This window comes from Sapajus apella, unplaced genomic scaffold, assembly GCF_009761245.1.
Source record: "Sapajus apella isolate SASKATOON/1434 unplaced genomic scaffold, GSC_monkey_1.0 scaffold148, whole genome shotgun sequence".
Lineage (NCBI taxonomy): Eukaryota > Metazoa > Chordata > Mammalia > Primates > Cebidae > Sapajus > Sapajus apella.
In genome coordinates, this window is record NW_022437088.1 from 11,233 (window position 1) to 39,144 (window position 27,912).

Genomic DNA, 27,912 nt, shown 5'->3' on the forward strand with positions numbered 1-27,912 from the left:
AAAAATACAAAAACTTAGCAGGACATGGTGGCAGGTGTGTGTAATCCCAGCTACTTGGGAAGCTAAGGCAGAGGAATCACTTGAACACAGGAGATGGAGGCTGCAGTGAGACGAGGTTGTGCTATTGCACTCCAGCCTGGGTAACAGAGCAAAACTCTGTCTCAGTCAATCCATCAATCAATAAAATAAGCCCTTTGGGAAAAATGGCCTCTTACCTTGTCTACATAGTCCCCGTATAGGGCTAATAACCTGCAGTGAGTAAAGAATGTCACTCTCTAACAGGCCCAGGAACCCCACATTCTTGGAACCTCAAGAAGAGAGTAGTTTACCCAACTCATAGGTATTTGAGGGTACAAACCCATGGCTGGGTTTAGCTTGAGAATGTCCCACCTGAGGCCGGGTGCAGTGGGTTATGCCTGTAATCCCAGCACTTTGGGAGGCTGAGGCAAGAGGATCACTTTTGGTCAAGAGTTTGAGACCCACCTGGTCAACATGGTGAATCCCTGTCTCTACTAAAAATACAAAAATTAACAGGGTGTGGTGGCTCATGCCTGTAATCCCAGCCACTCAGGAGGCTGAGGCAGGAGAATTGCTTGAACCTGGGAGGCAGAGGTTGCGGTGAGCCAAGATTACACCACTGCACTATATATAGATTTTGTACAAGAAAACCTTTCTCAAAAAAAAAAAAAAAAAAAAAAAAGGACTATGTAGGCCAGGCATGGTGGCTCATGCTTGTTATCCCAGCACTTTGGGAGGCTGAATGGGAGGATCACCTGAGGTCAGGAGTTTGAGACCATACTGACCAACACGGTGAATCCCCAGCTCTACTAAAAATACAAAAATTAGCTGGGGGTGGTGATGCGTGTCTGTAATCACAGTTACTTGGGACACTGAGGCATGAGAATCTCTTGAACCCGGGAAGCAAAACTTGCAGTGAGCCGAGATTGCATCACCACACTCTAGCCTGGGCAACAAGTGAGACAACCATATAAAAAAAAAAAAAAAAAAAAAAGTAAATAAAAAATTTTTAAAGCCTATATAGAGTTGATTTTTTAAAAATTATTTTTGTTATACTTTATGCAAATAATCAGGCCAAGTACAAGACTAAAGTCTATTTTGCGAACAGCTCAGTCCTATTATGAGTTGCTTTTAATAAAAATAAGGACTAGAGAGAAATTGTTTCAGAACTTACCATACATCTATCACTAACTTGTCAGATAAAAGAAAAGAAAGAGAAGGAGAGAAAGAAAGAAAATGAAATAAACCATGAAAACAGTCTCTACAAGTAACCCTGGTTCTCTAGAGTAGTGCTGGTTGGCAGCAAAAACACACTCATTGGTAAGAAAAGGAGTTTTGGAATCCAATACTCTTCTCTGCGACATTTAAAATCCCTGGAGCAGGAAGACAGAGATTGCAGTCAGCCATGATCAAGCCACTACACTCCAGCCTGGGTGACAGAGTGAGACCCTGTCTCAAAAAACTAAATTAAAAAATAAAATCCTTGGAGCAGTAGCTGGGCAAAGGGGCACTCAGGAGGCTCACGCAAAAGGATCACTACTTGAGCCCAGGAGTCTGAGGCTATAGTGTACCACCACGATGATACCTGTGTAAATAGCCACTGGACTCCAACCTGGGCAAGATCATCTGTGAGACCTTGTCTCTCTCTCTTTTTATTTTTTTGTTTGAGATGGAGTCTCACTTTCGTCCAGGCTGGAGTACAGTGGCACAATATTGGCTCACTGTAACCTCCACCTCCCAGGTTCAAGCAATTCTTGTGCCTCATGTTCCCAAGTATCTGAAACTACAGAGGAACCTGTCTTTTTTTTTTTTTTTTTTTTTTAAGACAGTCTCACTCTGTCACCAGGCTGGAGTGCAGTGGCACGATCTCAGCTCACTGCAACCTCCGCCTCCTGGGTTCAAGTGATTCTCCTGCCTTAGTCTCCCGAGTAGCTGAGATTACAGGCGTGCACCACCACACCCAGATAGTTTTTGTATTTTTAGTGGAGACGGGGTTTCACCATGTTGGCCAGGGTGGTCTCGATCTTGGCCTCGTGATCCACCCATCTTGGCCTCTCAAAGTGCTGGGATTACGGTGTAAGCCACCATGCCTGGCCTATTATTTATATTTTTTTGTAGAGATGGGGGTCTCACCAAATTGCCCAGGCTAGTCTCAAATTCCTGGCAACAAGCGATCCCACCACCTGGCTGCCCAATGTGCGGGCATTATAGGTGTGAGTCACCATGCCAGCCCTCTTGTAGGAGAATTTTCATACAGTACCTGGCCACAGTGACCCTGTGGTAATTTCTCGTGCTTAGGTGCATCTCGATCCTGACAGTACCCTGAGATCCTTATTTTCCTCCTGAGCAGGATTGGCAGTGGGGGGCACTTTGCCGTCCCCTCGAGAAGTGACTCTTACAGAGCGGCTCCTGGATGGCCCACCACCTCATTCACCAGAGACTCTTCAGTTTCCCCCCAAAACTGGAGCTGTACTATACACTGTTAAGAGAAACCAGATTGGGCCTGAGGTTCTCCCCTGCCCCAAGGCATCCCCCAGACTTCAGAAAGAGAGAGAGGGCCAAAAGGCAGTGGGTGAGTCCGAGGCTTTGATGCTGGTCTGGGATGCATCCGAAACTGAGAAATTGCCTGGTACCGTGGAACCCCCCGCTTCCTTCCTGAGTCCTGTTTCCTCAAAGACCAGAGATGCAGGGAGAAGACATGTGTCCGGGAAACCAGACACTCAAGAGAGATGGCTGCCCTCAAGCAGAGCTAGGGTGAAGACAAGAGACAGGACGTCCCCTGTTCATGAATCTCCATCAGGAATTGACACCTCAGAGACTTCTCCCAAAGCCCCTAGAGGGGGTTTGGCTAAAGACAGTGGAACACAGGGCAAGGGTCCAGAGGGGGAGCAGCAGCCAAAGGCCACAGAAGCTACAGTGTGTGCCAACAACAGCAAGGTCAGCTCCACGGGGGAAAAGGTGGTCCTATGGACAAGGTAGGTACGGGTGGGTGACGTGTTTGGAAAAGAGCATAGACCACATCCATGTGGCTCCCTAGGATTAACCATGATACCTGGGTTACAGGGAAGCTGACCGTGTGATCCTCACCATGTGCCAGGAGCAAGGGGCACAGCCACAGACCTTCAGCATCATCTCCCAGCAGCTGGGAAATAAGACCCCTGCTGAGGTAAGTGGGCTAGAGAGGGAGAAGGCCCAGCAAAGAGAGGACAAGGTGGCCAACTAAGACAAAGACCAAAGGAGGAGTTTTCAGAGCCAGGACACTAAGTGGTTATTGTAAAGGTCTGATCTAAGGAAAAGCTCGACTCATCAGGCTGGTCGTGGTTCTAGAACAGAAAGGACACTGGATTTTGAGGACTTTTTATTTGAGACAGAGTTTCACTCTTGTTGCCCAGGCTGGAGCGCAGTGGTGTGATCTCAGCTTACTGCAACCTCCGCCTCCTGGATTCAAGTGATTCTCCTGCCTCAGCCTCCAAAGTAGCTGGGAATACAGCTGCCCACCACCATGCCTGGCTGATTTATTTATTTTTAGTAGAGACAGGGTTTCACCATGTTGGCCAGGCTGGTCTTGAACTCCTACCTCAGGTGATGTGCCCGCCTCAGCCTCCCAAAGCACTGGGATTACAGGCGTGAGTTACTGCACCCAGCCAGGATTTTGAGGTAGAAGCTCTGAGTTTCCATTCTAGTTTTGTTTTTAGGAGGCGTGTGACTTTGGGCAAAACCTTTAGCTTCTTAGTGTCCTTATCTATAAAGACATCGCTCTCCCAGCCTTGCTGTGTAGAATAAATAAAAGTTCCCAAATAAGGCTGAAGTGCTTCGTAGATGTTAACCTGTTTCTCAGGCTCAGTGAATACACCCTCCTCCTTTCTCAGGTTTCCCACCGTTTTTGAGAACTCATGCAGCTCTTCCACACTGCGTGTGAGGCCAGCTCTGAGGATGAGGATGATGCGACCAGTACCAGCAATGCAGACCAGCTGTCTGACCATGGGGACCTTCTATCTGAAGAGGAGCTGGATGAATGAGACTCTGGGAATGCTTGGGTATCATCTACACAGGACCAAACCCAACAGGCGCCCTGACACCGGGGAGGAGGGGAGCTGTACTCTCCTTGTACAACCCTTGCACCCAGTTTACAAAGCTGGACAGCAGGAGCCCAGGATGAGGACAAAGGCTGGAGGTTGGAGTCAGGCCCAGGGGCTGTGCCATCCTAGGCATCCTTCAAGGTCTTTTATGAAAACCTTAGGGATGTGCTCTGTAAATAGCATCGAGAGTGGAGCTCAGGTCCTTTCTCTACCTTTTCTTGGTCTGATGGCACATATTTATTGTTCCGTGGTCTAATCACAGGGTTTCTAAATGTAATAAGTACGTATGTTGGTGTAGCTAGTCTTGCGACACAGCTCCTCTGCACGAAGACACCTGCATCCAGCCGTTGTTATTGCAAGCTAGCGCCTCCCCCACACTGGGAACTTGAGCCCACGAGGCTGTCAGTCACCGTCCTGGTAGCACTGGGCCAGGCTTCGCAGCTCCTGCAGCAGCTCTGCTACGTCATCGTGCTCCACTCCAGCATCCATGAAGCTGGCCCAGCGCCGCAAGTCGAGTTTGGTGAGGTCTCCGGCCAAGGCTTCCAGAGCCCGGTGCAGGGACGAAGAGGAACACAGTGCCCCAAACACTGGGATGCTCTCCACTGCTGTGGAGGGAGACAAAAGCCAGACCTGTAGATGGATGATTATTCTACCCCAGGGCTCTGTCAAACTGATAAGGAAGTCCACCCTTGGTAGTCTTGATTGTAAACTCAATAAATTTTGTGTACTGCCCCCTTAGTACACCAGTACTCCAGAGGAAGAACACTTCTTGGGAGCCATAGGGTGAATAAAGGAATAGTTAACTGTGGACCTCTTAAGCACTTTTAATCCAGGGAAGGAGACAGTAAAAACTCTCCCATACTTGAAATCTGTTTTCTTCATCTCTCACATACCTGCTCCCTTCAGGGAACCATCTGGAACCATACCCAGCGGACTGCAGCTTGAGAAGAGGTGGGGGTAAGGAGGAACCACCCTGCAGGGAGTCAGCAGCAGATGGGAAGAACTGTGGGGCAGAGAACAGCCGTTAAGTGAAGTCAAGGGAGGGCTGAGGTTGGCAAGAAGGGCGGGAGCGAACTGTTACACTGACCTCATGACTCTAGGCTGCTGCTGCTGTAAATACTGGGCCAACACTTCCTCCCCAGTGGTACACGCGTGCAGGGAGGAGGGTGGAGGAGTCCCTGGGGTGAGCTGACTGCCAGAACAAAGCCAAAACCGCTGTTAGACTATAGCAGCATAAATAAGAAACTAAGAATTCTTTTTGTTTTGTTTTGTTTTAAAGACGGGGTTTCACCATATTGGTCAGGCTGGTCTTGAACTCCCGACCTCGGGTGATCCGCCCGCCTTGGCCTCCAAAGTGCTTGGATTACAGGTGTGAGCCACCACGCCCAACCAGAAACTAAGAATTCTTATGTTCTTCTGTAATCCCAGCACTTTGGGAGGCCAAGGTGGGCAGATCATGAGGTCAGGAGTTCAAGACCAGCCTGGCCAACATGGTGAGACTCAGACTCTACTAAAAATATAAAAATTAGCTGGGCATTCTGGCGCATGCCTGTGATCCTAGCTACTCCGGAGACTGAGGCAGGAGAATTGCTTGAACCAGGACCCAAGGAGCGGAGGTTGCAGTGAGCCGAGATTGGAGTGCAGGACTGCACTCCAGCCTGGGCTACAGACTAAGACTCTGTCTCAAAAAAAAAGGATTCTTATGTTCTCAGGCCATCAGCTGGATCAAGATGTTCAGAGACTTTTTTTTGCCTTTTCTAAGGGGTGGGGAGGGAACACTATCATTAGAATGGCCCAGAGAAACCAGGGAGAAAAGGACATGAAACAAAAATCTGACAAGGGGTCCTAAGGACCAACAGTTCTCACCTTGTGTGGCAGGCTCTGTCTATACCCCTCAGCACCACTGACTGGGCAAAGCAACGTGTTCCAGAAAGGTCACCACATGCAGACAGCGGGGTCCATGGGGTGGCTCCTCCAAGCTGCATCAGGGAGTCAGGAAGGGACTGGCCTGGAGCCAAGGGGAAAGGGATGGTTGCTCCTGCTGTCACCACCTAAAGATAAGGAAGAGAACAGGTTACAGGACTTCCTCAGCACTGAGCCAACCCCTCCCAAAGCTTCGTACCTTTTTCCCACAGAAGCTCAGCATGTCAGCCAGCTGAACCATGGAAACTGGGGAGGAGCACAGGCGATAAGGAGCAGTGAATGTGTCCAGGGCTGTAGCCAGGATGGCACTGCAGTGGAAGGGCAGAGTGGCCTGTAACAAGACACCAAGAGGGGCACTTGGCCTCGGGCCGGGAAGAGTGTGGAGGCAGAATATTAATGGCAGAGAGATCCAGGGGATGAAGCAGGGGTACATTTGGCCCCAGGCTGGACAAGCACAGGACAGTGTGACCTGAGCGGCCACATCACAGCTGAGTTCAAGCTCAGGCCTCAGGAACAGAGCCAGTTACAGACAGCGGCTGACTTGGGAATATGAGGAGGCCCCATAGCCAGCTGCAGTCAGAACAAGAGCACTGAGCCTTACATCATAATGCAGGTAAGGGAAGTTGACAGGTGGCCCAGGTCGCAGGCCCAGGCTCCCATCCAGGGACAAGGGGCAGACGAGAGAGCTGTGAGCAGTCAGGTGCACGAGACCAAAAGCTGTGTTTAATAGACGATAGATGTTTCTCCGGGCTTCCTGGGGAAGAAAAAGAGCAGTCTGCATTAAGCAACTTTCCCACTGGGATTCTCGTTTCTCCCTCCCCACCGTGTGACCGCTTACTCCTCCAAGTCCCACTCACCCCACGATGGTAGGGACCAGGTAGCAGGCCCCACGTTATTATTCCCCTCCCTGAATATTCATCTTGCAGCATCTCTGCGGCCTTAGCGCCTACCCCAGAGAAGCCATCGTGCAGGTCACACAGGATCTGGAAGCCCTGGGCAGAAGTGAGTGACGAAAGATAGTTAGGGAGGAGGATGAGAAGAGCTTCCACCCTAGGGTACACATAGCCACGCCACGACCTGCAGGTAGTCACATTCCTCCACGTAGAAGTGCAGCCTGTCCTCCAGCTCTTCCTGGTACTTGGGTTCCTTTAGGACACCTTCCCCTTGGCCAAAAGCCTCCAGCCGACCTGCTTCCCTGCCACAAATAAACACGACCCAAGACTTGCATCTCTTCCTCTCAACTCCTCAACCTCTTGTCCTGGGGGAGGGCAGGGAAGATGGCCTCAAGAACCTCATCCAGCATTGGTGGGGACCCAAGTTTCTTGCCTCACAGCCTCTGGGGCCTCCATACCCATCGTGATTGTACTTCTGAATCATACAGATGCTCCGGGGGTGGAGATGGACTCTGAGGAAGTCTGACCAAACCCTGATGCTGCCCTCTGTAGGGATAAGTGGTGTTGGAGTTGTAGATGTGGTGAGTGGTGGGGGACCTGAAGACAAGTAGAGGAAATGTATCTTTCTCCACATTTCTGCTCCCCCCAGACCCCCATCCACCAGTATCTGGGGAAGTCTCACCTTTGTCATTGGGAATGGATTTGACCCTCCAAACACCATCACTACACAGCACTCCCTGGGAGAGGTGAGAAAAACCCTCATTTAGTTCCAGGCAGTTTAGAGGCAAAGGTTGGTTTATCCTCGAGTTGGCTGACCACACCACACAGCCTCCTTTCTGTTCAGGGAGTCGCGGTCCTTAGGAAAAGATGTGCTTTTTCCCAAAATACCATTCTAAGGCATTTAAAGTGAGTAAAATCCTCTTCTACCTGCCCCTATGGAGGCCCTCGGGTTGTAGCACTGGGTTAAAAAGTTCAGGGCAGAGGCCCTCACCTCTGCACTCAGAAAGTCCTGGAGATAAGGGTTCTTGGGGTAGAGTTCCTCTTTGTGTGTGGTGAGCTTCCCCTGCCTGAAAGAGATTGGAGATTGATCAGAGAAACCACACTCTGATGAGTTTTCCAGCATTCTATGTACATACATGTTCCCCACCCCTCTCATCAATTACACACCATGCTATTGCAGCATCCAGCTGTTTGTCCTTGTAGAGTCCACCTTCCTCTTTTAGGGAGCTCAAACTGCCTGCACAGAAATAACAGACAATGTTAGGTCAAAGCCTGGGGCACCCTACCCCTCTAGCTAAACTTCCTGAACACGTGACAGCTGCTGTCACCATCTCTCCAGCACTTGGCTCTTCTAAGCTTTCTGGGATATATACCAGTTGGGGTGGGGGGGAACCTAGGCCTAGGATAATACAGATTCTATATTTCCGTTCCCAGCTTACTCATTAGCTATGGGACTGGGGTCAAAAACTACATCCAGCGGTCCGAAAGGAATGCTGTAGTTCAAGTCCTCACTGTCTTCAGGGCCTAGCAGCCTGTTCCCGAGATGGCTCTGGAGCAGAATAAAGTTTTGCCGTCCTGCGCCCCTCGGATGCTGGCACATTGTGCTCAGCTCCTTATCTCTGGTCCTTGAGCTCAGGAAGGTGGGAGGGTCTTGAAGCGAACGGCAGGGCAGGGACTCGGCACACGGAAGGGAAACACGGGGCATCGGCTGACCCTGCCACCACCTCACCCTTCAGATCCATGAGGATGAGTCGCGGCGTGTAGGTCTCCTGGCCATGCAGCGTCCGGCCCGTACGATACAGGACATCGGGGCACAGCTCTCCCGGCGGCTCCTTAGCATCGGTCGCTCGGCCCAGGGCAGCATCCTGGGGAGGCAGAGAGGATGAGGCAGGCCGGCTGAACGTCGGGACTGTAGATCCCGAAGGGCTCCGCGGGGGCAGCTGGCGGCAGACCTCACCTGCTGGTTCCACCAGTGCGCGCCCACGAAACCGGCAAAATGTCCCAACTGCAGCGTGAGCACCTCCCGGGCCCCGCCCGCCATGCCGCGCTGCTCCACTGGGCTGCGGCTCCCCAGCCCCGCCCGCCGCTCGCTGCTGCTAGCCGATTGGCTTGGCAGGCCCGCGGACGCGTGTCATTCTCGGCGCCCTATTGGTCCGCAAATACAGCCCTTCCCATTGGAGGAGCGGTTCGCCAATCCTTTCCTCCGTCTTCCTAGGTGTGACCCAGTCTGGCTTCTCAGTGGTTGCATGTGAGGGGCCTGGCTCCACAGGCCACGCTGGTGCTCCTGCTCTGGGCTGGAGTGGGCTGGGCGCTGTCTCCGCCGCTCACGTGGGTGTACCCTGGCGCAGGCCACGGAAGGCCCTGCTCCCTACTTCTCCTGCGTCTTATCCCTTCTCTTTTTTTAAAAAAAATTTTTTATTTTTAAATTTTTTTTTTAGTAGAGACGGGGTTTCACCATGTTGACCAGGATGGTCTCGATCTCTTGACCTCGTGATCCACCCGCCTCGGCCTCCCAAAGCGCTGGGATTACAGGCGTGAGCCACCGCGCCCGGCCTATTTTTAAATTTTTTTAAAGATGAGGTTTCACCATAATGGCCAGGCTGGTCTTGAACCCCTGACCTCAGGTGATCCACCCATCTCAGCCTCCCAAAGTGCTAGGATTACAGGCGTGAGCCACCGCGCCCGGCATCTTATCCCTTCTCACAGATTTCTCCACTGGCTGATACCTCCCTGAACAAAAATAAAACCTTGCCAGGAAAGCAGAAGCTCCCCTAGAGCCTCCCATGCCCCTCATCCCTTCATAAGTCACACGGATCATGACTAATACCATGTGGACTGGCCTAGTTATCTTATCTCTATCATTAATGTATGTAGCTCTGTGTATCTAACCCCTTATGGAAATAGAGTATGTATCCGTTGGCCTGTAATCCCAACACTTTGGGAGGCCGAGGCGGATGGATCACGAGGTCAAGAGATCGAGCCCATCCTGGTCAACATGGTGAAACCCCGTCTGTACTAAAAAATACAAAAATTAGCTGGGCGTGGTGGCGCGCCTGGGTCCCAGCTACTCGGAAAGCTGAGGCAGGAGAATTGCTTGAAACTGGGAGGCGGAGGTTGCAGTGAGCCGAAATCGCGCCACTGCACTCCAGCCTGGCAACAGAGCAAGACTCTGTCTCAAAAAAAAAAAAAAAAAGATATTACTTTGGACGGAATAACAATCTAGGGAGAAACAAATTTTTCTTTGGTGCCTCCATGCTGAAATAAAGGAGAAAAGGCTGAACTGGAAAAAGTTGAATAGGATAGAAAACTGCAATTGTATCATCTGTAGATTTTTTTTTCTTTCTTGGGCATATAGTGTTACAGAAGTGTAGTCTAGAACAGTTAAATGGCAACTAAATTGGTTATTACAGATTTGGCTCAGATAATAAACTGCTGCCTGATTTTAAATTTATCAGGACATACTTTTGGGTCTTACACTCTTTTCCAAAGATGGTAAGGAAATACAAAAACACTTTAAGTGACTGCAAGCAAAATAAAATTAGGCCAATATTTAAATAAAGTGGTTCTGAATAAACTTACTCCAGTTAAGTGGAAAGATTATAAACCACATACACAGATTTTAATTCAGGCCTTATTTCTAACTTGGTACAGACAAGGGAATTAAATAATAACTTACCGTCTATAAAATCAGAGACTGGAAAGTCTAGATTTTAGAATGCTGGAAGGCAGTGGTGAGACTGGAAAGTCTCTGATTTTATAGACGGTAAGTTATTATCTTATTTAATTAGCAATGAAACAGTAGAGCATGTTTAAAATGAAAACACATTGCTTTCTGAAATGTTAGGCATCATATGCACCTACCCAATCGTTTTTCATCATTTTCCTCAGGTTGTGAACAAGTGCTAATTCCTCTGCGGCAATCTGACATTGGACAGAAAGAGAGAAGAGATCATCACGTGCTTTTCTCAATTGTTCTCCTGAAACAACTGACAACGATTTTTTTAAAAACCCTCAGCCGGGCACAATGGCTCACGCCTGTAATCCCAGCACTTTAGGAGACCAAGGTGGGTGGATCACAAGGTCAAGAGTTCAAGACCAGCCTGACAAACATGGTGAAACCCCATCTCTACTAAAAATACAAAAATTAGCTGAGCATGGTGGTGGGCACCTGTAATCCCAGCTACTAGGAAGGCTGAGTCAGGAGAATCGCTTGAACCGATACCTAGGAGGTGGAGATTGCAGTGAGCTGAGATCACACCACTGCACTCCAGCCTGGGCTACAGAGCGAGACTCTGTCTCAGAAAAAAAAAAAAAAAAACCTCAACTAAGACATAATTGTATACCTGAAGATACTCCCCCCGGGATAAGCCACATAGCCTCTGGCCCTAGAACTGCTATCCTTCTTGAGATTAACGGTCACTGAGAGAAAACACCGACCACCCCAAACCAGCATGATTGGGGTGGTTGATGCTTCTGATCTCCTCTGCTTAGACCATCTAGCCTCATTTTTTTTTTTTTTAAGATGAGTTTCACTCTTGTTGCCCAGGCTGGAATGCAGTGGCATGATCTTGGCTCACTGCAACCTCTGCCTCCCAGGTCTCGGTTCAAGCGATTCTCCTGCCTCAGCCTCCCGAGTAGCTGGGATTACAGGCATGTGCCACTACGCCCAGCTAATTTTGCATGTTTTATGGAAATGGGGTTTCTCCATGTTGGTAAGGCTGGTCTTGAACCCCCGACCTCAGGTGATCCGCCCGCCTCAGCCTCCCAAAGTGCTGAGATTACAGGCGTGAGCCACCATGCCCGGCTGCCTCTTTATTTCACATGAATAAATGAGTTTCAAGTTGCAAGCCCACTGTAAGCAAAACATATGAAAGAAATTAAAAATGATACAGTTATTCCAACTCCAATATCAGGTCTCCATAGTCTGTTGGTACTCAGGGCACAAGCAGGACAGAATCCATATAGACTACCTAGCACTCAACTTCTAGGAGTCTAGTCACCTGGTTCAGGAAGCGCTCATTTGTAGTTTTGAAATTCTTCAGCCAGGTTGAAGCCTCTAAAGGTTGATCAAAGCGCTGTTTGTTGTAGTTGGACTGCAGAAGTTCCCGGCAATTTTTCACCCAAAGATGAGCTTTAAAAAAGGCAGAAGAAAACAAACTAGGCAGAAACTATATTCAACTGGAAATAGCCCAACCCCTTTAAGTTATGGAAAATGACTTTAGTTTCCAATATATATTTCTTTTCTTTCTTTACCTTTTTTTTTTTTTTTTTTTTTTTTTGCAGGGTCTTGCTCAGTTGCCCAGGCTAGAAGGCAGTGGTGAGATCACAGCTCACTGTAACCTTAAACTCCTAAGCTCAGGCAATCCTTCTGCCTCAGTCTCTGAAAGTGCTGTTGAACCACTGTGCCTGGTTTGTCAGGTCCATCTTAGACTAAACATTATCATTAGAATTAATATATAAATCAGGCCAGGTGCAGTGGCTTATGCTTGTAATCCTAGTACTTTGGGAGGCTAAGTAGGGCGGATCACTTGAGGTCACCAGTTCAAAATCAGCCTGGCCAACATGGTGAAACCCCATCCTATTAAAAATACAAAAAAATTAGCCGGGCATGGTGGCAGGTGCCTGTAATCCCAGCTGCTCAGGAGGCTAAGGCAGGAGAATCACTTGAACCTGGGAGGCGGAGGTTGCAATGAGATTGTACCACTGCACTCCACCCTGGGCAACAGAATAAGACTCCATCAAAAAAAAAAAAAAAAAAAAAGAATATAAAAGCAATGATGGGCGAGGTGGCTCACGCCTGTAATCCCAGGACTTTGGAAGGCTGAGGAGGGCGGATCACCTAAGGTCAAAAGTTCAAGACCAGCCTGGCCAACATGATGAAACATCGTCTCTACTAAAAATACAAAAATTAGCCGGGCGTAGTGGGGTGCACCTGTAATCCCAGCTACTCAGGAGGCTGAGGCAGGAGAATTGCTTGAACCCGGGACGTGGAGGTTGCAGTGAACCAAGATTGCACCACTGCACTCGAGCCTGGGTTACAAAGCCAGACTTTGTCTCAAAAAACAAAATAAAACAAAACAAAAAATGCCTGGGCGCAGTGGCTCATGCCTGTAATCTCAGCACCTTGGGAGGCCGAGGCAGGCGGATCACATGAGATCAGGGGTTTGAGACCAGCCTGGTCAACATGGCGAAACCCTGTCTCTACTAAAAATACAAAAATTAGCCAGGCGTGGTGGTGGGTGCCTGTAATCCCAGCTATTGGGGAAGCTGAAGCAGGATAATCGCTTTAACTCGGGAGGCAGAGGTAGCAGTGAGTAAAAATCTCGGAAATAGAGCAAGACTCCATCTCAAAAAGAAAAAAAAAAAAATATGTGGATGCACACAACATTTAACAAAAAAGGGATATACGCAAAGTGTAATATCCCTTAAGTTTTGACAATCCATACTGATGATTCTAGAATGCTGACAAATAGTAAAAGGCTCTATGGGTACTCAGAACTGTTAACCGAAGGCAAAAAAAAAAAAAAAAATCCGTGGTGGCTTCTAAGGCAGGAGTTTATGCTCATGGGTGTTAAATATCAAAAGGAGGACTGCTAAGTATCAAAAGGCTTCAGGAAGCTTTTAGCCCAATTTCCTTTTGTCACATTGACTTCACCTTGTAATCTGCTTGGCAGTAACATCCCGAAGAAATCATGACGAATGAGTTCAGACTGCTCTACATCAGGAGCAAAGGCTTTTCTTTCCTTTCTTTTTTCTTTTGTTTCTTTTTTTTTTTTTTTTTTGAGACAGGGTCTTGCTTTGTTGCCCAAGCTAGAGTGCAGTGGTGCGATCACAGCTCATTGCAGCCACCTCCTAAGTTTAAGCAATATTCTGGCCTCGGCCTTCCAAAGTGCTGGGATTACAGGGATGAGCCATCGTGACTGGCAAAGCTTTCTTCTTTAGCTATCAGATCCCTGTTAGCAAATTAGAGCTGCAAGGCTACCACAGTAACAGGATAACTGAATCTAACAGAGAGAAGAAAAGACAAGAAGATCTTACCATCTGGAATATGTAGTATCAGCCAGTCCTGGTTTGCACAGAAATGAATGGCAAAGACTGGGCTTTACTGTTCCCTTCTCTCCATCTAAAGTACATGTTTGTTAAAGAAAACATGACTAGAAGGGCCACTTCTACTGTCAATAGTATTTATATTTTTGTTTGTTCTTCTTTGTTTTGTTCTGTTTTTTTTTTTGCGATGTAGTCTCGTTCTGTCCCCAGGCTGGAGTGCAGTGGTATGATCTCAGCTCACTGCTACCTCTGCCTCCTGGGTTCAAGCGATTCTCCTGCCTCAGCCTCCCAAGTAGCTGTGATGATAGAATAAACATGGGCTACCCTGTCCGGCTCATTTTTGTATTTTTAGTAGAGATGGAGTTTCATCATGTTGACCAGGTTCATCTTGAACTCTTGGCCAGAAGTGATCTGCCTGGTTCAGTCTCCCAAAGTGCCAGGATTAAGGGCATGAGCTATTGGTGTTGATATTTTTAAAAGAAATCCTGGCCAGGAGCGGTGACTCACGCCTGTAATCCCAGCACTTTGGGAGGCCGAGGCGGGCATATCACCTGAGGTCAGGAGTTCAAGACCAGCCTGGCTAACATGGTGAAACCCTGTTTCTACTAAAAATAAAAAAAAATTAGCCAGCCACGGTGGCATGTGCCTGTAATCCCAGCTACTCAGCAGGCTGGGGCAGGAGAATCACTTGAACCCAGGAGGTGGAGGTTGCAGTGAGCCAAGAACACGACATTGCGCTCCAGTTTGGGCAACAAGAGTGAGACTCTGTCTCAAAAAAACAAACAAACAAAAATCCTAACAAAACAATCGAACTGATGTAGGATTTAACAGGTAATTTCAAACTTTTTTTTTTGAGATGGAGTTTCACTCTGCTGCTCAGGCTAGAGTGCAGTGGTGCAATCTCAGCTCACTGCATCCTCTGCTTCCTGGGTTCAAGCAATTAGATCCTGTCTCAGCCTCCCAAGTAACTGGGACTACAGGCATCCCCACCACCATGCCCAGCTAATTTTTTTGTGTTTTTAATAGAGATAGGTTTCACCATGTTGACCAAGCTGGTCTCCAATTCCTGACCTCCCGCCGGCCTTGGCCTTCCAAAATGCTGCAATTATAGGCATGAGCCATCTATTACAAGATAAGAAGTCTTGTCTTTTTATCTGTGACCAAGATTTTGAAAAGTGGATATGGCCTGCTATTCACTCATGTCTTTATGTCTTTTGTTTTTTTGAGACAGGGTCTTGCTCGATTACGCAGCCTGGAGCGCCATGGTGCAATCACGGCTCACTGAAGCCTCCACTTCTCAGGCACAAGAGATCCTCCTGCCTCAGCCTCATCCGCAGCTGGGACCACAGGTGTGCACCACCACACCTGGCTAAATTTTTGACTTTTTTGGTAGAGATGAGATCTTGCTATGTTGCCCAGGTTGGTCCTGAACTACTGAGCTCAAGTGATCCTCCCACTCTGGCCTCCCAAAATGTTGGGATTACAGGCGTGAGCCACCATGCCTAGACTACTCTTCTCTTAAAGCTGAAAAATATATCTCCCATTGTTTTTGTTGTTGTTGTTGTTTGTTTTTTTAAGACAGGGTTTCACCATGTTGGCCAGGCTGGTCTTGAACTCCTGATCTCAGGTGATCCGCCTGCCTTGGCCTCCCAAAGTGCTGAGATTACAGGCGTGAGCCACCCTGCCCGGCCTCTCCCATTGTTTTGAGACAGCCTGCTGCCCAGGCTGAAGTTCAGTGGCCCCATCTCTGCTGACTGTAGCCTTGACCTCCTGGGCTGAAGTGATCCTTACACCTAAACCTCTTGAGTAGCTGGGACTATAGGCACATGACACTATGCACCAGTAACTAAAAAAAATGTTTTGGGGCAGGCACGGTGGCCCATGCCTATAATCCCAGCACTTTGGAAGGCCGAGGTGGGTGGATCACAAGGTCAGGAGTTTGAGACCAGCCTGGCCAATATGGTGAAACCCCGTCTCTACTAAAAATACAAAAATTAGCCAGGTGTGGCGGCAGGTGCCTATAGTCCCAGCTACTCAGGAGGCTAAGGCAGGAGAATTGCTTGAACCTGGGAGGTGGAGGTTGCAGTGAGCTGAGATCACGCCACTGCACTCCAGCCTGGGCAACAGAGTGAAAGTCCATCTTACAAAAAAAATTTTTTTTTTTTGTAGAGTTGGGGCCTCATTCTGCCACCCAGGCTAGTCTCAAACCCCTGGCTCAAGTGATCCTCCCACCTTGCCCTCCCAAAGTGCTGGGATTACAGGCATGAGCTACTGTACCTGGTCTCATTTTTTATCTTAGCCAAGAAAGCTCGTTGCTGTCCCCAAACCCAGTATGTATATATAAAGGTGGTAGCCTAAATGATGATGCCAATTGCTCGGCAAAGTAAACCGTAGATGTAGGGATAGCAGAGACAGCTCTTGCCATCTGGATTCTTCTGTGCCATATATAGAGACACTCCAGTCACGTGACAAGATCATCTGCATGCTGCTGTTTCCATAGAAACCCCAGAGGAACTGGCAGATAAAGGGACTACAATTACAGAGAAAGGTGAAAGACACTTCAGTGGCTTCATTCATTCTGTTTCATTTTGTGTTTGTGAAAATAGATAAAAGCTACAGATATATTTAAAACATACCCTGCTGAGATTGTGTTTTGAGTAATGGGAGATTATTTTTTTCCTTCCACATAGCCTGTATTAAGATGGGAAGACTCAGAGGGTAGGGGCAGGGAAAGAAAGCCGCTGGTTCTTCACATTACGGCACAGACCACAAATTAATTTCATTTATGAGAGGCAGCAACAAAAAAGAAATCAATGTGCAGTCTAATGGGGAACTGGGCTAGAAAATGTAACACTAGATACTGCTGGAATCCTGATCTTCTGCAGATAAATTTCACTTTAAATGCTGCTCTTCTCATAACAAATCAAGTTAGTTCCCTCTCTGGACACTAGGAAATCCACTTACAAAGCTGCAAAATAGCACAGACTGGTTATTAGAAAAACTGGGTTCTGGGCTGGGCGCGGTGGCTCACGCCTGTAACTTTGGGAGGCTGACGTGGACAGATCACAAGGTCAAGAGTTTGAGAACAGCCTGACTAACATGATGAAACCCAATCTCTACTAAAAATACAAAAAAAAGTTATCTGGGCATGGTGGCAGGTGCCTGTAATCCCAGCTACTCAGGAGGCTGAGGCACGAGAATTGCCTGAACCCAGGAGGTGGAGGTTGCAGTGAGCCAAGATGGGGCCATTGCACCCTAGCCTGGCAACACAGTGAGACTCTGTCTCAAAAAAAATAAAATAGGCTGGGCACGGTGGCTCAGGCCTGTAATCCCAGAACGCTGGGAGGCTGAGGTGAAAGGATCATGAGGTCAGGAGATCAAGAACATGCTGGCTAACATGGTGAAACCCAGTTTCTACTAAAAATACAAACATATATTAAAAAAAAAAAATAGCCAGGTGTGGTGGTGGGCGCCTGCAGTCCCAGATACTTGGGAGGCTGAGGCAGGAGAATCGCTTGAATCTCCCCAGGAGGCAGAGGTTGCAGTTAGCTGAGATCGCACCACTGCACTTCAGCCTGGTTGACAGAGTGAGACTCGGTCTCAAAAAAGAAAAAGAAAGAAATTGAACTTAATAAGTATTGAGTATTCGACAAGTCCATGCTCAGCAAAATCCATGGCACTAGGTGAGTTCACTAGTAGGGATTACATAGGAACAGATACAGACCGAGCTGGTCAGTGTATGTTACCAAAGTATCAGACAGGGACAGGGAAAATCTGGGTTCCAGAGTGCTATCTCAGGTGCACTGCCTATCTGATGAATCGACACAGGTTCTTTTTCTTTTCTTTCTTCTTCTTTTTTTTTTTATTAGTAGAAATGGGGTTTCTGAGACTTAGGAGTTCTCTAAAAAAATAAAATAAAATAAAGAAATGGGATTTCACTATGTTGGCCAGGCTGGTCTTGAACTCCTGACCTCATGATCAGCCTGCCTTGGCCTCCCAAAGTGCTGGGATTATAGGCATGAGCCACAGCATCTGGCCAGCTACTATTAGCCTGAGAAACCCCATATACGCATTAGTAACTCGTCAGTTTATTAGCATTGGTGTGAGAAATAGCTCTGGGGCTATCAACTGGAACCTGCTTATCTAGGTGAGCAGCAATGCTTTGGCATGGCTGGGTCCTCATGTTTAAAAAACGTTCAGGGTCCAACTATGAAAGAAACCATTTCAGTGTTTTGGGTTATCAAACTTTTTATGGTTGCTGTAGCACTGCAAATGTGAGCCATGTCTGCAACAGGGATGTCACTAATGTACATTTTCCTTCTATGTAAAAAGGATCCTTGTTATTAGTTATATTCACTAAATCCAATGACATTATTCATATTCTGTATCTGTTCCAGCCTGTGTATTGCCTTATCAGGGATCTGTCCCATATGGAAACAAATAATTCTGTCAGAGATTATTCAGGAGTAAAAATAGCATAGCCACTAACAAGCCTGAAGCAGGAAAGCTCTTTAAATGCGCTTGCACAGTGATGAATGGTTGCCAATACTGTGTAATTCTCAGCTGTCAGTCACCTCAGTCATGAAGGGATCAGTGCAATGCTCCTCACTATGTGATAGCTATAATTACACACCCTGTAACAATTTTCCTGCTAATTGTGCCCTGGAATAAAGAATCTTTCATTAGAGACATGTAATAAGGGAGTATGTCAAATACGCAGCTAAGTGAAAGTAAACTGCTCTATATGCAACTCAGTGGACTGTACACTGAAACCTCTGAACCAACAGGGAGGGGAAGGGGGCATGTCAGGAGACAAATCTGACATATAATACATATAAATAAATATAAGAGAGAGTGTAATAAGGGAATTGCTTAGTAAATAGATTATAACATGAAAGCTACCTGTATTTTACAGTCTCACCAAGCAGCTTCTCTCTCTTCTCTCTTTTTTTTTTTTTTTTTTTTTTTTGTTTGTTTGTTTGTTTTTGAGACAGGGTCTTGCTCTATCACCCAGGCTGGAGTGCAGTGGTGTGATCATGACGCATGGAAGCCTTGACCTCCCAGACCCAAGTGATCCTCCCATTTCAGCCTCCTGAATAGCTGGGACTACAGGCGCCTGCCACCATGCCCGGATCATTCATTTTTGGTAGACAAGGTCTATGTAGACAGCAGCTATGTTGCCCAGGCCACTCTCCAACTCCTGGGCTCAAGTGATCCTCGTGCCTCAGACTCCCAAAGTGCAGGGATGACAGGTGTAAGCCACTGTGCCTGGCTTACCAACCAGCTTTTGAAAGCAGAAAATATGTTATTTCTGTGCCATTCTTCCTCAAATTTACATCCATTTTATGAAACGATCTTAAACTCCAATATAAATTCTAACATCCCACTATACAGGTTGATAAAGACTATCATAATGCATAACTTTTTAATTAGTTTTTTTTTTTAGATGAAGTCTTGCTCTGTCACCCAGGCTAGAGTGCAGTGGTGCAATCTCTGCTCAGTGAAATCTCTGCCTCCCGGCTTCAAGCAATCTCCTGCCTCAGCCTCCTGAGTATCTGGGACTACAGGCACCCGCCATCATGCCCAACTATTTTTTTTTTTTTCTTTTTCTTGGTTCTATGAGAAACCAACTAATTTTTGTATTTTTAGTAGAGATGGGATTTTGCCATGTTGGCCAGGCTGGTCACGAACTCCTGATGTCAAGTGATCTGCCCACCCCAACCTCCCAAACTGCTTGGATTACAGGCATGAGCCACCCATGTCTGGCCTTTAATTGGCATCTTTATCTGTAAATCTTTGATGTTTCATCTTTCAAAGCCCTTCAGCTTCCCAAATAATAGGTTTAACATTCAACTAATCAAAAATCTTGGGAGCCAGGTGTGGTGGTCCATTCCTGTAGTCCCAGCTACTTGGGAACAAAAGTCGAAGGATTGCTTGAGGCCAGGAGTTTGAGATCAGGCTGGGAAATGTAGTGAGACCCCGTCAAAAAACAAAAACAAACAAACAAAGAAACAAGGCTTCGATGGTTCCAGAAAGATGTCAAAATAAGGCTCAAATTCCTTAGCATAATAATCTAGACCACTGTGATGACTTTGACTACCTTTCTAGTTTCATTTGTACCCATATGACTATGCTAAAACATGTCACTTTGCTGCTTGGATACTTCCGCTCGTTCTTTTTTTTTTTTTTTAATTCCTTTTTTTCTTTCTTTCTTTTTAATTTTAATTATTTTTATTCAGAATTAACTCAGTTATATATACATATTTTTTAAAGAGACAGGGTCTCGCTATGTTGCCCAGGCTGGTGTGCAGTGGCTATTCACAGGTGCGATCCCACTACTGATCAGCACGGGAGTTTTGACCTGCTTTGTTTCCTACCTGGGCTGGTTCACCCCTCCTTAGGCAACCTGGTGGTCCCCCGCTCCTGGGAGGTCACCATATTGATGCCAAACTTAGTGCAGACACCCAATTGGCAGAGCGCACTACAGCCCAGAACTCCTGGGCTCAAGCAATCCTCCCACCTCAGCCTCCCAAGTAGCTGGGACTACAGGCACACACCACCACACCCAGCTACTTCTGCTCATTCTACTTCAACTTCCGTCTCTCCCCATTTATTTAATTTTCTTTTTGAGAAAGAGTCTCACTCTGTCGCCCAGGCTGGAATGCAGTGGTGCAATTTTGACTCACTGCAACCTCCACCTTCCAGGTTCAAGTGATTGTCCTGCCTCAACCTCCAAGTAGCTAGGACTGCAAGTGCACACCACCACTTGTACTAATTTTTGTATTTTTAGTAGAGACAGCGTTCCGCCATGTTGGCCAGCCTGGTCTCAGATTCTTAGCTTCATGTCATCTGCCTGCCTTGGTCTCCCAAAGTGCAGGGACTACAGGTGTGAGCCACTGTGGCTTGCTCTCTCTCCCCATTTAAATCTTACCCATTCATCAAGCCTCAATTCAAATGTCACATCCTCAGTGAAAATTTGCCAGATACCTCCAGTCAAAAGAAATTCTCTTTCCTGTCTATGAATAGCACTCTTTTTATATTGCACAGGAGTTTTATTACATTGCCTTGAGTGGCACTGCTGTTAACTGAGTATCTATTAGATGTTAGACAATACAATATTGTACATGTACTAGTTTTAAACCTAGAAATCCTAGAAGATAGGCAGAATATTATTAACCCTGTATTATAATGGGGAAGACAAGGTTTAGGGAAGTTGAGTAATTTTGATTAAAGTCACAGAGTTAGTAGATGGTGAACCAGAATTCATATCCAAGTTTGTATCACTTCAAAATATCTATTTTTTAGAATTGTATCATGTTATGTTATACATGCCTGTCTCTTAGGCTACATGCTTGGAAGAGAAGGGGTCAGACTTTATTCATTTTTGTATCTCCTTTTTTTTTTTTTTTTGAGACGGAGTCTCAGTCTGTCACCCAGGCTGGAGTGCAGTGGTTCGATCTTGGCTCACCGCAACCTCCGCTTCCCAGGTTCAAGTGATTCTCCTGCCTCAGCCTCCTGAGTAGCTGGGATTACAGGCACGTACCACCACGCCCAGCTAATTTTTGCATTTTTAGTAGAGACGGGGGTTTCAACATTTTGGCCAGTCTGGTCTCGAACTCCTAACCTTGTGATCCACCTGCCCTGGCCTCCCAAAGTGCTGGGATTACAGGCGTGAGCCATCGCGCCTGGCTGTATCTCCTTCTCTAAGTACTTAACACACTACAAGTACTTAGGTCTTTGCCCTGGAATAAAGAATATGCCACATTCAGTATACATACCAGAGTATTAAAAAGAAAAAAAAAGGATCTGCCATTGAAGACATGCAATGAGGTAGTATGTAAAGCATTCACTAAGAAAAGTAGGCTGGGTGCAGTGGCTCACGCCTGTAATCCCAGCTCTTTGGGAGGCCAAGGCGGGCAGATCACTTAAGGTCAGGAGTTTGAGACCAGACTGATCTAAATGGTGAAACTCCGTCTCTACTAAACATACAAAAAAAAATTAGCTATGGTGGCACACGCCTATAATCCCAGCTACTGGGGAGGCTGAGGCACAAGAATTGCTTGAACCTGGGAGGTGGAGGTTGCAGTGAGCCAAGATCGTGCCACAGCACTCCAGCCTGGGAGACAGAGCAAGACTTCATCTCAAAAAAAAAAAAAAAAAAAAGCAAACTGCTCTACAGGAAACTTAGTGAGATATACCCAGAAACCTTTGAACCATCACTTAAAGATTTTAATGTAAAGCAACTGTCAGCCGGGCACAGTATCTCATGCCTGTAATCCCAGCACTTTGGGAGGCCAAGGCAGGTGAATCACTTGAGGTCCGGAGTTCAAGACCAGCCTGGACAACTTGGTGAAACACTGCCTCTACCAAAAATACAAAAATCAGCCGGGCATGATGGCAGGTGCCTGTAATCCCAGCTACTCAGGCGGCTGAGGCACAAGAATTGCCTGAACCCAGGAGGTGGAGGTTGCAGTGACCTGAGATTATGCCACCGCACTCAGCCTGGGCAATGGAGCGAATCCCCGTGTCAAAAAAACAAAACAAAAAACAAACAGCATGTCAAGTACTAGAGTTGTTCCAGCTTTGTCTAAGAATGCATGATTGTAAATTAACTCTACAGCAGAAGCAGCAATGCTTGAGAAATATCCAAATCGTTCTCTACTTTTCTCAGCCTCCCTTGCAAAAATGGGAGGGGTCATGTGATTCCTTTGGCTAAAGACCTATGAATGGAAATAACTTGTCATTGTGTCCTTTCTAGTCAGAGCCAACGAAGTGTGAGGTATAAATGATCTCTCCCTCCCCATGTTAAAAGCTACATGTTGCAGTGTATCCCAAGAAGGTCAACTTTTGCCCCTCCATCCAGACTTCAATCTTGCTTGCAAAGCCTTTTAGAAATATAGGAACAGCAAAAACAAAGCAAAATACATGCACACAGCACACACAACATCCTTTGTGTTAGGCCATTGAGAATTCAAGGTTTGTTTCTTCAGCAGAGCAATCTGAGTAATACACCTTAGTGCCACTTCAATGCTACTCAATTTTATCTACTGGAGAGAAAGCACCATGTCTTTACAAAGCAAAGTGGAAAACAAACTATTCAAGGGCCACAAGGTGGTGCTATTTCTACAGTAATGTGATGACATTTTTGTTATACATTTTTTTTTTTAAGATAGGGTGAGGTCTTACTATATTTCCTAGGCCAGTCTCAACTTCCTGGGCCCACGTGATCCTCCTGCCTCAGCCTCCCAAGTAGCTGAAACTACAGGTACTTTTTGAAGCAAATTAAAAACTAGCAAAATGGAATTTTTTTTTTTTGAGATGGAGTTTCCCTCTCATTACCCAGGCTGAACTGCAAGGGTGCCATCTTAGCTCACTGCAACCTCTGCCTCCCAGGTTCACGTGATTCTCCTGCCTCAGCCTCCTGAGTAGCTGGGATTACAGGCATGCGCCACCACGCCTGGCTAATTTTGTATTTTCAGTAGAAACGGGGTTTCTCCGTGTTGGTCAGGCTGGTCTCAAACTCCCAAGTTCAGGTGATCTGCCCGCCTTGGCCTCCCAAAGTGCTGGGATTACAGGTGAGAGCCACTGCTGCCGGCCGAAAGAGAAAATTAATTTTAGCCTAGCAACATGATCACTTGCGTCCAGAATCCGTCCCTCTGCTGATCCTTGCTTTCATTTCATTTTATGATAATGGGTTAATTTTATGTATTAATATATAGGCCTGAGGGAAGGGGACACATGCAGGGAGAGCCATACAGGAGGAAGGGCTCCTTTTCTAGGAAATCTAATCTATAATTTATCAGCTGAAAATGACCAAGCCTTTCTGGCTCAGCTCTGAGCATCATAGAATCTCCTTCGGACTTGACTAATCCAGCTCAGGTGCTCCTTTTGGCTGCTGTAAGAGCACCTTACTATAAAGTCATTTATTCATGATTCTACTGGACTATAAACTTCTGGAGAACATAGACCATAGAGTTCGATATTGCACAGTGGTTAGGCCACAGGCTTTGAAGTCAGACAGACCTGGCACCTCGTCTGGGCCTTGCAACTTCACAGGCTGTTTCCTCAGGTAAGTTACCTAGCCATTCTCATCTTTAGTTTCTACATTTGTGAAATAAGGATGTTATCTCATCCCTGGGTTGATCATGAGGATTAAGGAAATAAAAGCCCTGGCTGTGTGCAGTGGCTCATGCCTGTAATCCCAGCACTTTGGGAGGCCGAAGAGGGCGGATCACAGGTCAGAAGTTCAAGACTAGCCTGGCCAACATAGTGAAACCCCGTCTCTACTAAAAATACAAAAAATTAGCTGGGCGTGGTGGCAGGTGCCTGTAATCTCAGCTACTCAGGAAGCTAAGACAGAAGAATCACTTGAACCTGGGAGGCAGAGGTTGCAATGAGCCAAGATCGTACTACTGTACTCCAGCCCAGGAACCACCATGCCCAGCTAATTTTTGTATTTTTAGTAGAGATGGGGTATCACCATGTTGGTCAGGCTGGTCTTGAACTCCTGACCTCAGGTGATCCACCCACCTGGGCCTTCCAAAGTGTTGGGGTTACAGGCATGAGCCATGGTATGATCTTGTCTCTCTGCAACCTCCACTTCCTGGGTTCAAGCAATTCTCCTGCCGCAACCTCTGGAGTAGCTGAGATTACAGGTGTGCATCACCATGCCCAGCTAATTTTGTATTTTTGAGATGGGGTTTCACCATGTTGGCCAGGCTGGTCTCGAACTCCTGACTTCAGGTAATCTGCCAGCCTCACCCTCTCAAAGTATTGGAATTACAGGCGTGAGCCATTACAACCAACCAAGCACAGTTATTCTACTGAAACCTGTTATAGACGAAGTTCTCCACATCATTTGACTCTGAAGACAATGAATCCATCTAAAAACAAGAAATCTACTTAAAAACAGTATGCAAGGCTGGGTATAGTGGTTCACGCTTGTAATCCCAGCACTTTGGGAGACTGAGGCAGGCGGATCACTTGAGGCCAGGAGTTCAAGATCAGCCTGGCCAATATGGCAAAACCCCATCTCTCCTAAAACTACAAAAATTTGACAGGTATGGTGGCATTCATCTATAATCCCAGCACTTTGGGAGGCTGAGGTAGGTGGATCACTTGAGTCAGGAGTTGAGAACCAGACTGCCAGTCTGCTCAACATGGTGAAACCCCATGTCTACCAAACAAACAAACAAATGGACAAACAAAACGAAAAACACTTCTGCATGTACACTGGGAAATATAAATAAGAATGTTCATATTAGCCGAGCATGAATTAAAAAATAAAACTGTAGGCCGGGCGCGGTGGCTCACGCCTGTAATCCAGCACTTTGGGAGGCCGAGGCGGGTGGACCATGAGGTCAAGAGATCGAGACCATCCTGGTCAACACGGTGAAACCCCGTCTCTACTAAAAATACAAAAAATCAGCTGGGCATGGTGGCGCATGCCTGTAATCCCAGCTACTCAGGAGGGTGAAGCAGGAGAATTGCCTGAACCCAGGAGGCGGAGGTTGCGGTGAGCCGAGATCGCGCCATTGCACTCCAGCCTGGGTAACAAGAGCGAGACTCCGTCTCAAAAAAAAAAAAAAAAAAAATGTCCAGCTAGGCACAGTAGCTCATGCCTGTAATCCCAGCACTTTGTGAGGCTGAGGTGGTGGATCACCTGAGGTCGAGAGTTTGAGACCAGCCTGACCAACATGGAGAAATCCTGTCTCTACTAAAAATACAAAATTAGCTGGGTATGGTGGTGCATACCTGTAATACCAGCTACTCAGGAGGCTGAAGCAAGAGAATTACTTGAATCCGGGAGGTGGACGTTGTGGTGAGCCGAGATCGTGCCATTGCACTCCAGCTTGGACAACAAGAGCAAAACTGTCTCAAGAAAAGCAAACGTCCATTGACAAAACATTGGATAGAGATACAGTCATAGATTGGAATACTAGAAAGCAATAAAAAAAGAAATTACCATTACATGCATCAACATGGATCTCGAAAATTAATACTGAGTGAATAGTATTACATCTAACATGATATAACATGCAAAATAAAAAACCAAAAAAATTTATTTTTGGGGGAATATATATATGTGTATGTATATATATATATATATGTGTGTGTGTGTGTGTATATATATATATATATACACTATACACACACACACACACACACACACACACACACACACAGGAAAACTGAAACAAAAAGGCAGGAGAACGATAAGAACAACATATAGAATACTAGTTACTCTTAAGGAGAAAGGAAAAGGAAAATGGGGGTAGGGCACACAAGGAAATTGATAATAAGCTATTACTAACCTGGATAACGGATACATGAGTACTTGTTAGTATTATTATTATTATTTGAGACAGAGTCTTAACTCTGTTGCCCAGGCTGAAGTGCAGTGGTGCAGTCTTGGCTCACTGCAACCTCCACCTCCTGGGTTCAAGCAATTCTCCTACCTCAGCCTCCCGGGTAGCTGGGACTACAGGCGCCCACCACCATGCCTGGCTAATTTTTGTGTTTTTATTAGAGATGGAGTTTTGGCCAGGCGCGGTGGCTCACGCCTGCAATCCAAGCACTTTGGAGGCCAAGGCAGGCGGATCACCTGAGGTCAGGAGTTCATGACCAGCCTGACCAACATGGTGAAACCCTGTCTTGGAAAAAAAAAAAAAAAAAAGAGAGAGAGATGGGTGTTATCATACTGGCCAGGCTCGTCTCAAACTCCTGACCTTGTGATCTGCCCGCTTTGGCCTCCCAAAGTGCTGGGATTACAGGTGTGAGCCACCGCGCCCGGCCCTATTATTATTTTGAGATGAGTCTCACTCTGTCACCAGTCTGAAGTGCAGTGGCACGATCTCAGCTCACTGCAATTTCCATCTCCTGGGTTCAAGTGATTCTCCTGACTCAGCCTCCCGAGTGGGACTACAGTGTCGCGCAATCTTGCCCAGCTAATTTGTTTTGGATTTTAGTAGAGACAGAGTTTCACGATGTTGGCCAGGATGGTCTCGATCTCCTGACCTCGTGATCTGCCCACCTTGGCCTCCCAAAGTATTGAAATTACAGGCATAAGCCACCGCACTCGGCCTATTCTTTTTATAACATGCGTATTATATTCATTCTGTTCATGTGTGCTGGAAATAATTAAAAAGCCTGAATCTTTTGGAGCTAAAATAGCTTTAAAATTCTTAAATGTAACTCAATATCCAGTAGTTATAGTATAACTAAATTAAATGCCTATGTAATTAATTAGTTTATTTTGGCTATCATTTTCGCCTTTCTTGCAACCAAAATCTTTAAAGCAACAACAGTAACAACAGCTGCACCCTTTTAACCAGACTGTTAGTAAGCACCTACCAAGCACCGTGAATACAATGGTGAGCAAACTGTTATAGCCCCTGACCTTAAAGTCAAGGAGCTTATAGTACAGTCAAGAGAATCATATAGGCTGGATATGGTGGCTCATGCCTGTAATATCAGGACTTTGGGAGGCTGAGATGGGAAGACTGCAAACCCAGGAGTTTGAGACCAGCTTAGGCGACACAGTGAGACAATCTCCACAAACAAAACAAAAACCTGGCACGGTGGCACAGTGGCACATGCCTGTAATCCTGGGTACATAGGAGGCTGAGGTGAAAGGATCACTGGAGCCCAGGTGTTCGAGGCTGGAGGGAGCTATGATCACACCACTGCACTCCAGCGTAGGTGATACAGTGAGGTATTGTCAAAAAAAAAAAAAAAAAGTAGCCAGGCTCGGTGGCTCACGCCTGCAATCCCAGCACTTAGGGAGGCTGAGGTGGGCAGATAATGACGTCAAGAGATCAAGACCATTCTGGCTAACACGGTGAAACCTCACTCTACTAAAAATACAAAAACTTAGCTGGGCGTGGTGGCACATGCCTGTAGTCCCAGCTACTTGGGAGGCTGAGGCAGGAGAATCGCTTGAACCCATGAGG

At 46.7% G+C, this 27,912-nt stretch overlaps 2 protein-coding genes and 1 long non-coding RNA gene across 15 annotated transcripts in view; 1 reads left to right on the forward strand and 2 right to left on the reverse strand.

Annotated features, from left to right (window-relative positions):
• The window catches only part of LOC116541162 (GON-4-like protein), a 15,258-nt gene extending 10,353 nt beyond the window's left edge, over nucleotides 1-4,905 (forward strand). Inside the window, exons 1-4 of one of the 3 annotated variants that reach the window (XM_032265155.1) lie at nucleotides 2,146-2,590; nucleotides 2,695-2,993; nucleotides 3,082-3,184; nucleotides 3,888-4,905. In XM_032265155.1, the coding sequence (XP_032121046.1) occupies nucleotides 2,432-2,590; nucleotides 2,695-2,993; nucleotides 3,082-3,184; nucleotides 3,888-3,905 (579 nt within the window). In that variant the 5' untranslated portion in view covers nucleotides 2,146-2,431 and the 3' untranslated portion in view covers nucleotides 3,906-4,905. Of the gene's footprint in view, nucleotides 1-2,144; nucleotides 2,591-2,694; nucleotides 2,994-3,081; nucleotides 3,447-3,887 lie in introns of those variants that run through there. The other 2 variants (XM_032265154.1, XM_032265153.1) reach the window with 2 other exon arrangements.
• On the reverse strand, nucleotides 3,817-9,334 carry LOC116541161 (protein misato homolog 1). Of its 11 annotated transcripts, none has more exons than XM_032265144.1 (14): nucleotides 8,871-9,331; nucleotides 8,643-8,778; nucleotides 8,081-8,150; nucleotides 7,905-7,980; nucleotides 7,596-7,650; nucleotides 7,372-7,510; nucleotides 7,098-7,215; nucleotides 6,878-7,012; nucleotides 6,622-6,774; nucleotides 6,220-6,351; nucleotides 5,964-6,148; nucleotides 5,185-5,289; nucleotides 5,024-5,100; nucleotides 3,817-4,699 (listed from the first exon to the last, which is right to left on the reverse strand). In XM_032265144.1, the coding sequence occupies exons 1-14, from the start codon at nucleotides 8,952-8,954 to the stop codon at nucleotides 4,500-4,502; spliced, it is 1,665 nt and encodes a 554-aa protein (XP_032121035.1). In that variant the 5' UTR covers nucleotides 8,955-9,331; the 3' UTR covers nucleotides 3,817-4,499. The 11 variants fall into 11 exon arrangements, with proteins under 11 accessions (XP_032121035.1, XP_032121033.1, XP_032121034.1 ...); XM_032265142.1 differs by having other exon boundaries at nucleotides 4,991-5,100; XM_032265143.1 differs by having other exon boundaries at nucleotides 3,817-4,702; nucleotides 8,871-9,330.
• Nucleotides 9,335-11,913: 2,579 nt separating this feature from the next.
• On the reverse strand, nucleotides 11,914-14,019 carry LOC116541163. Its single transcript, XR_004264729.1, has 2 exons — nucleotides 13,952-14,019; nucleotides 11,914-12,044 (listed from the first exon to the last, which is right to left on the reverse strand). It is a non-coding gene; the product is annotated as an uncharacterized LOC116541163 (long non-coding RNA).
• Between the last annotated feature and the right edge of the window lie 13,893 nt (nucleotides 14,020-27,912).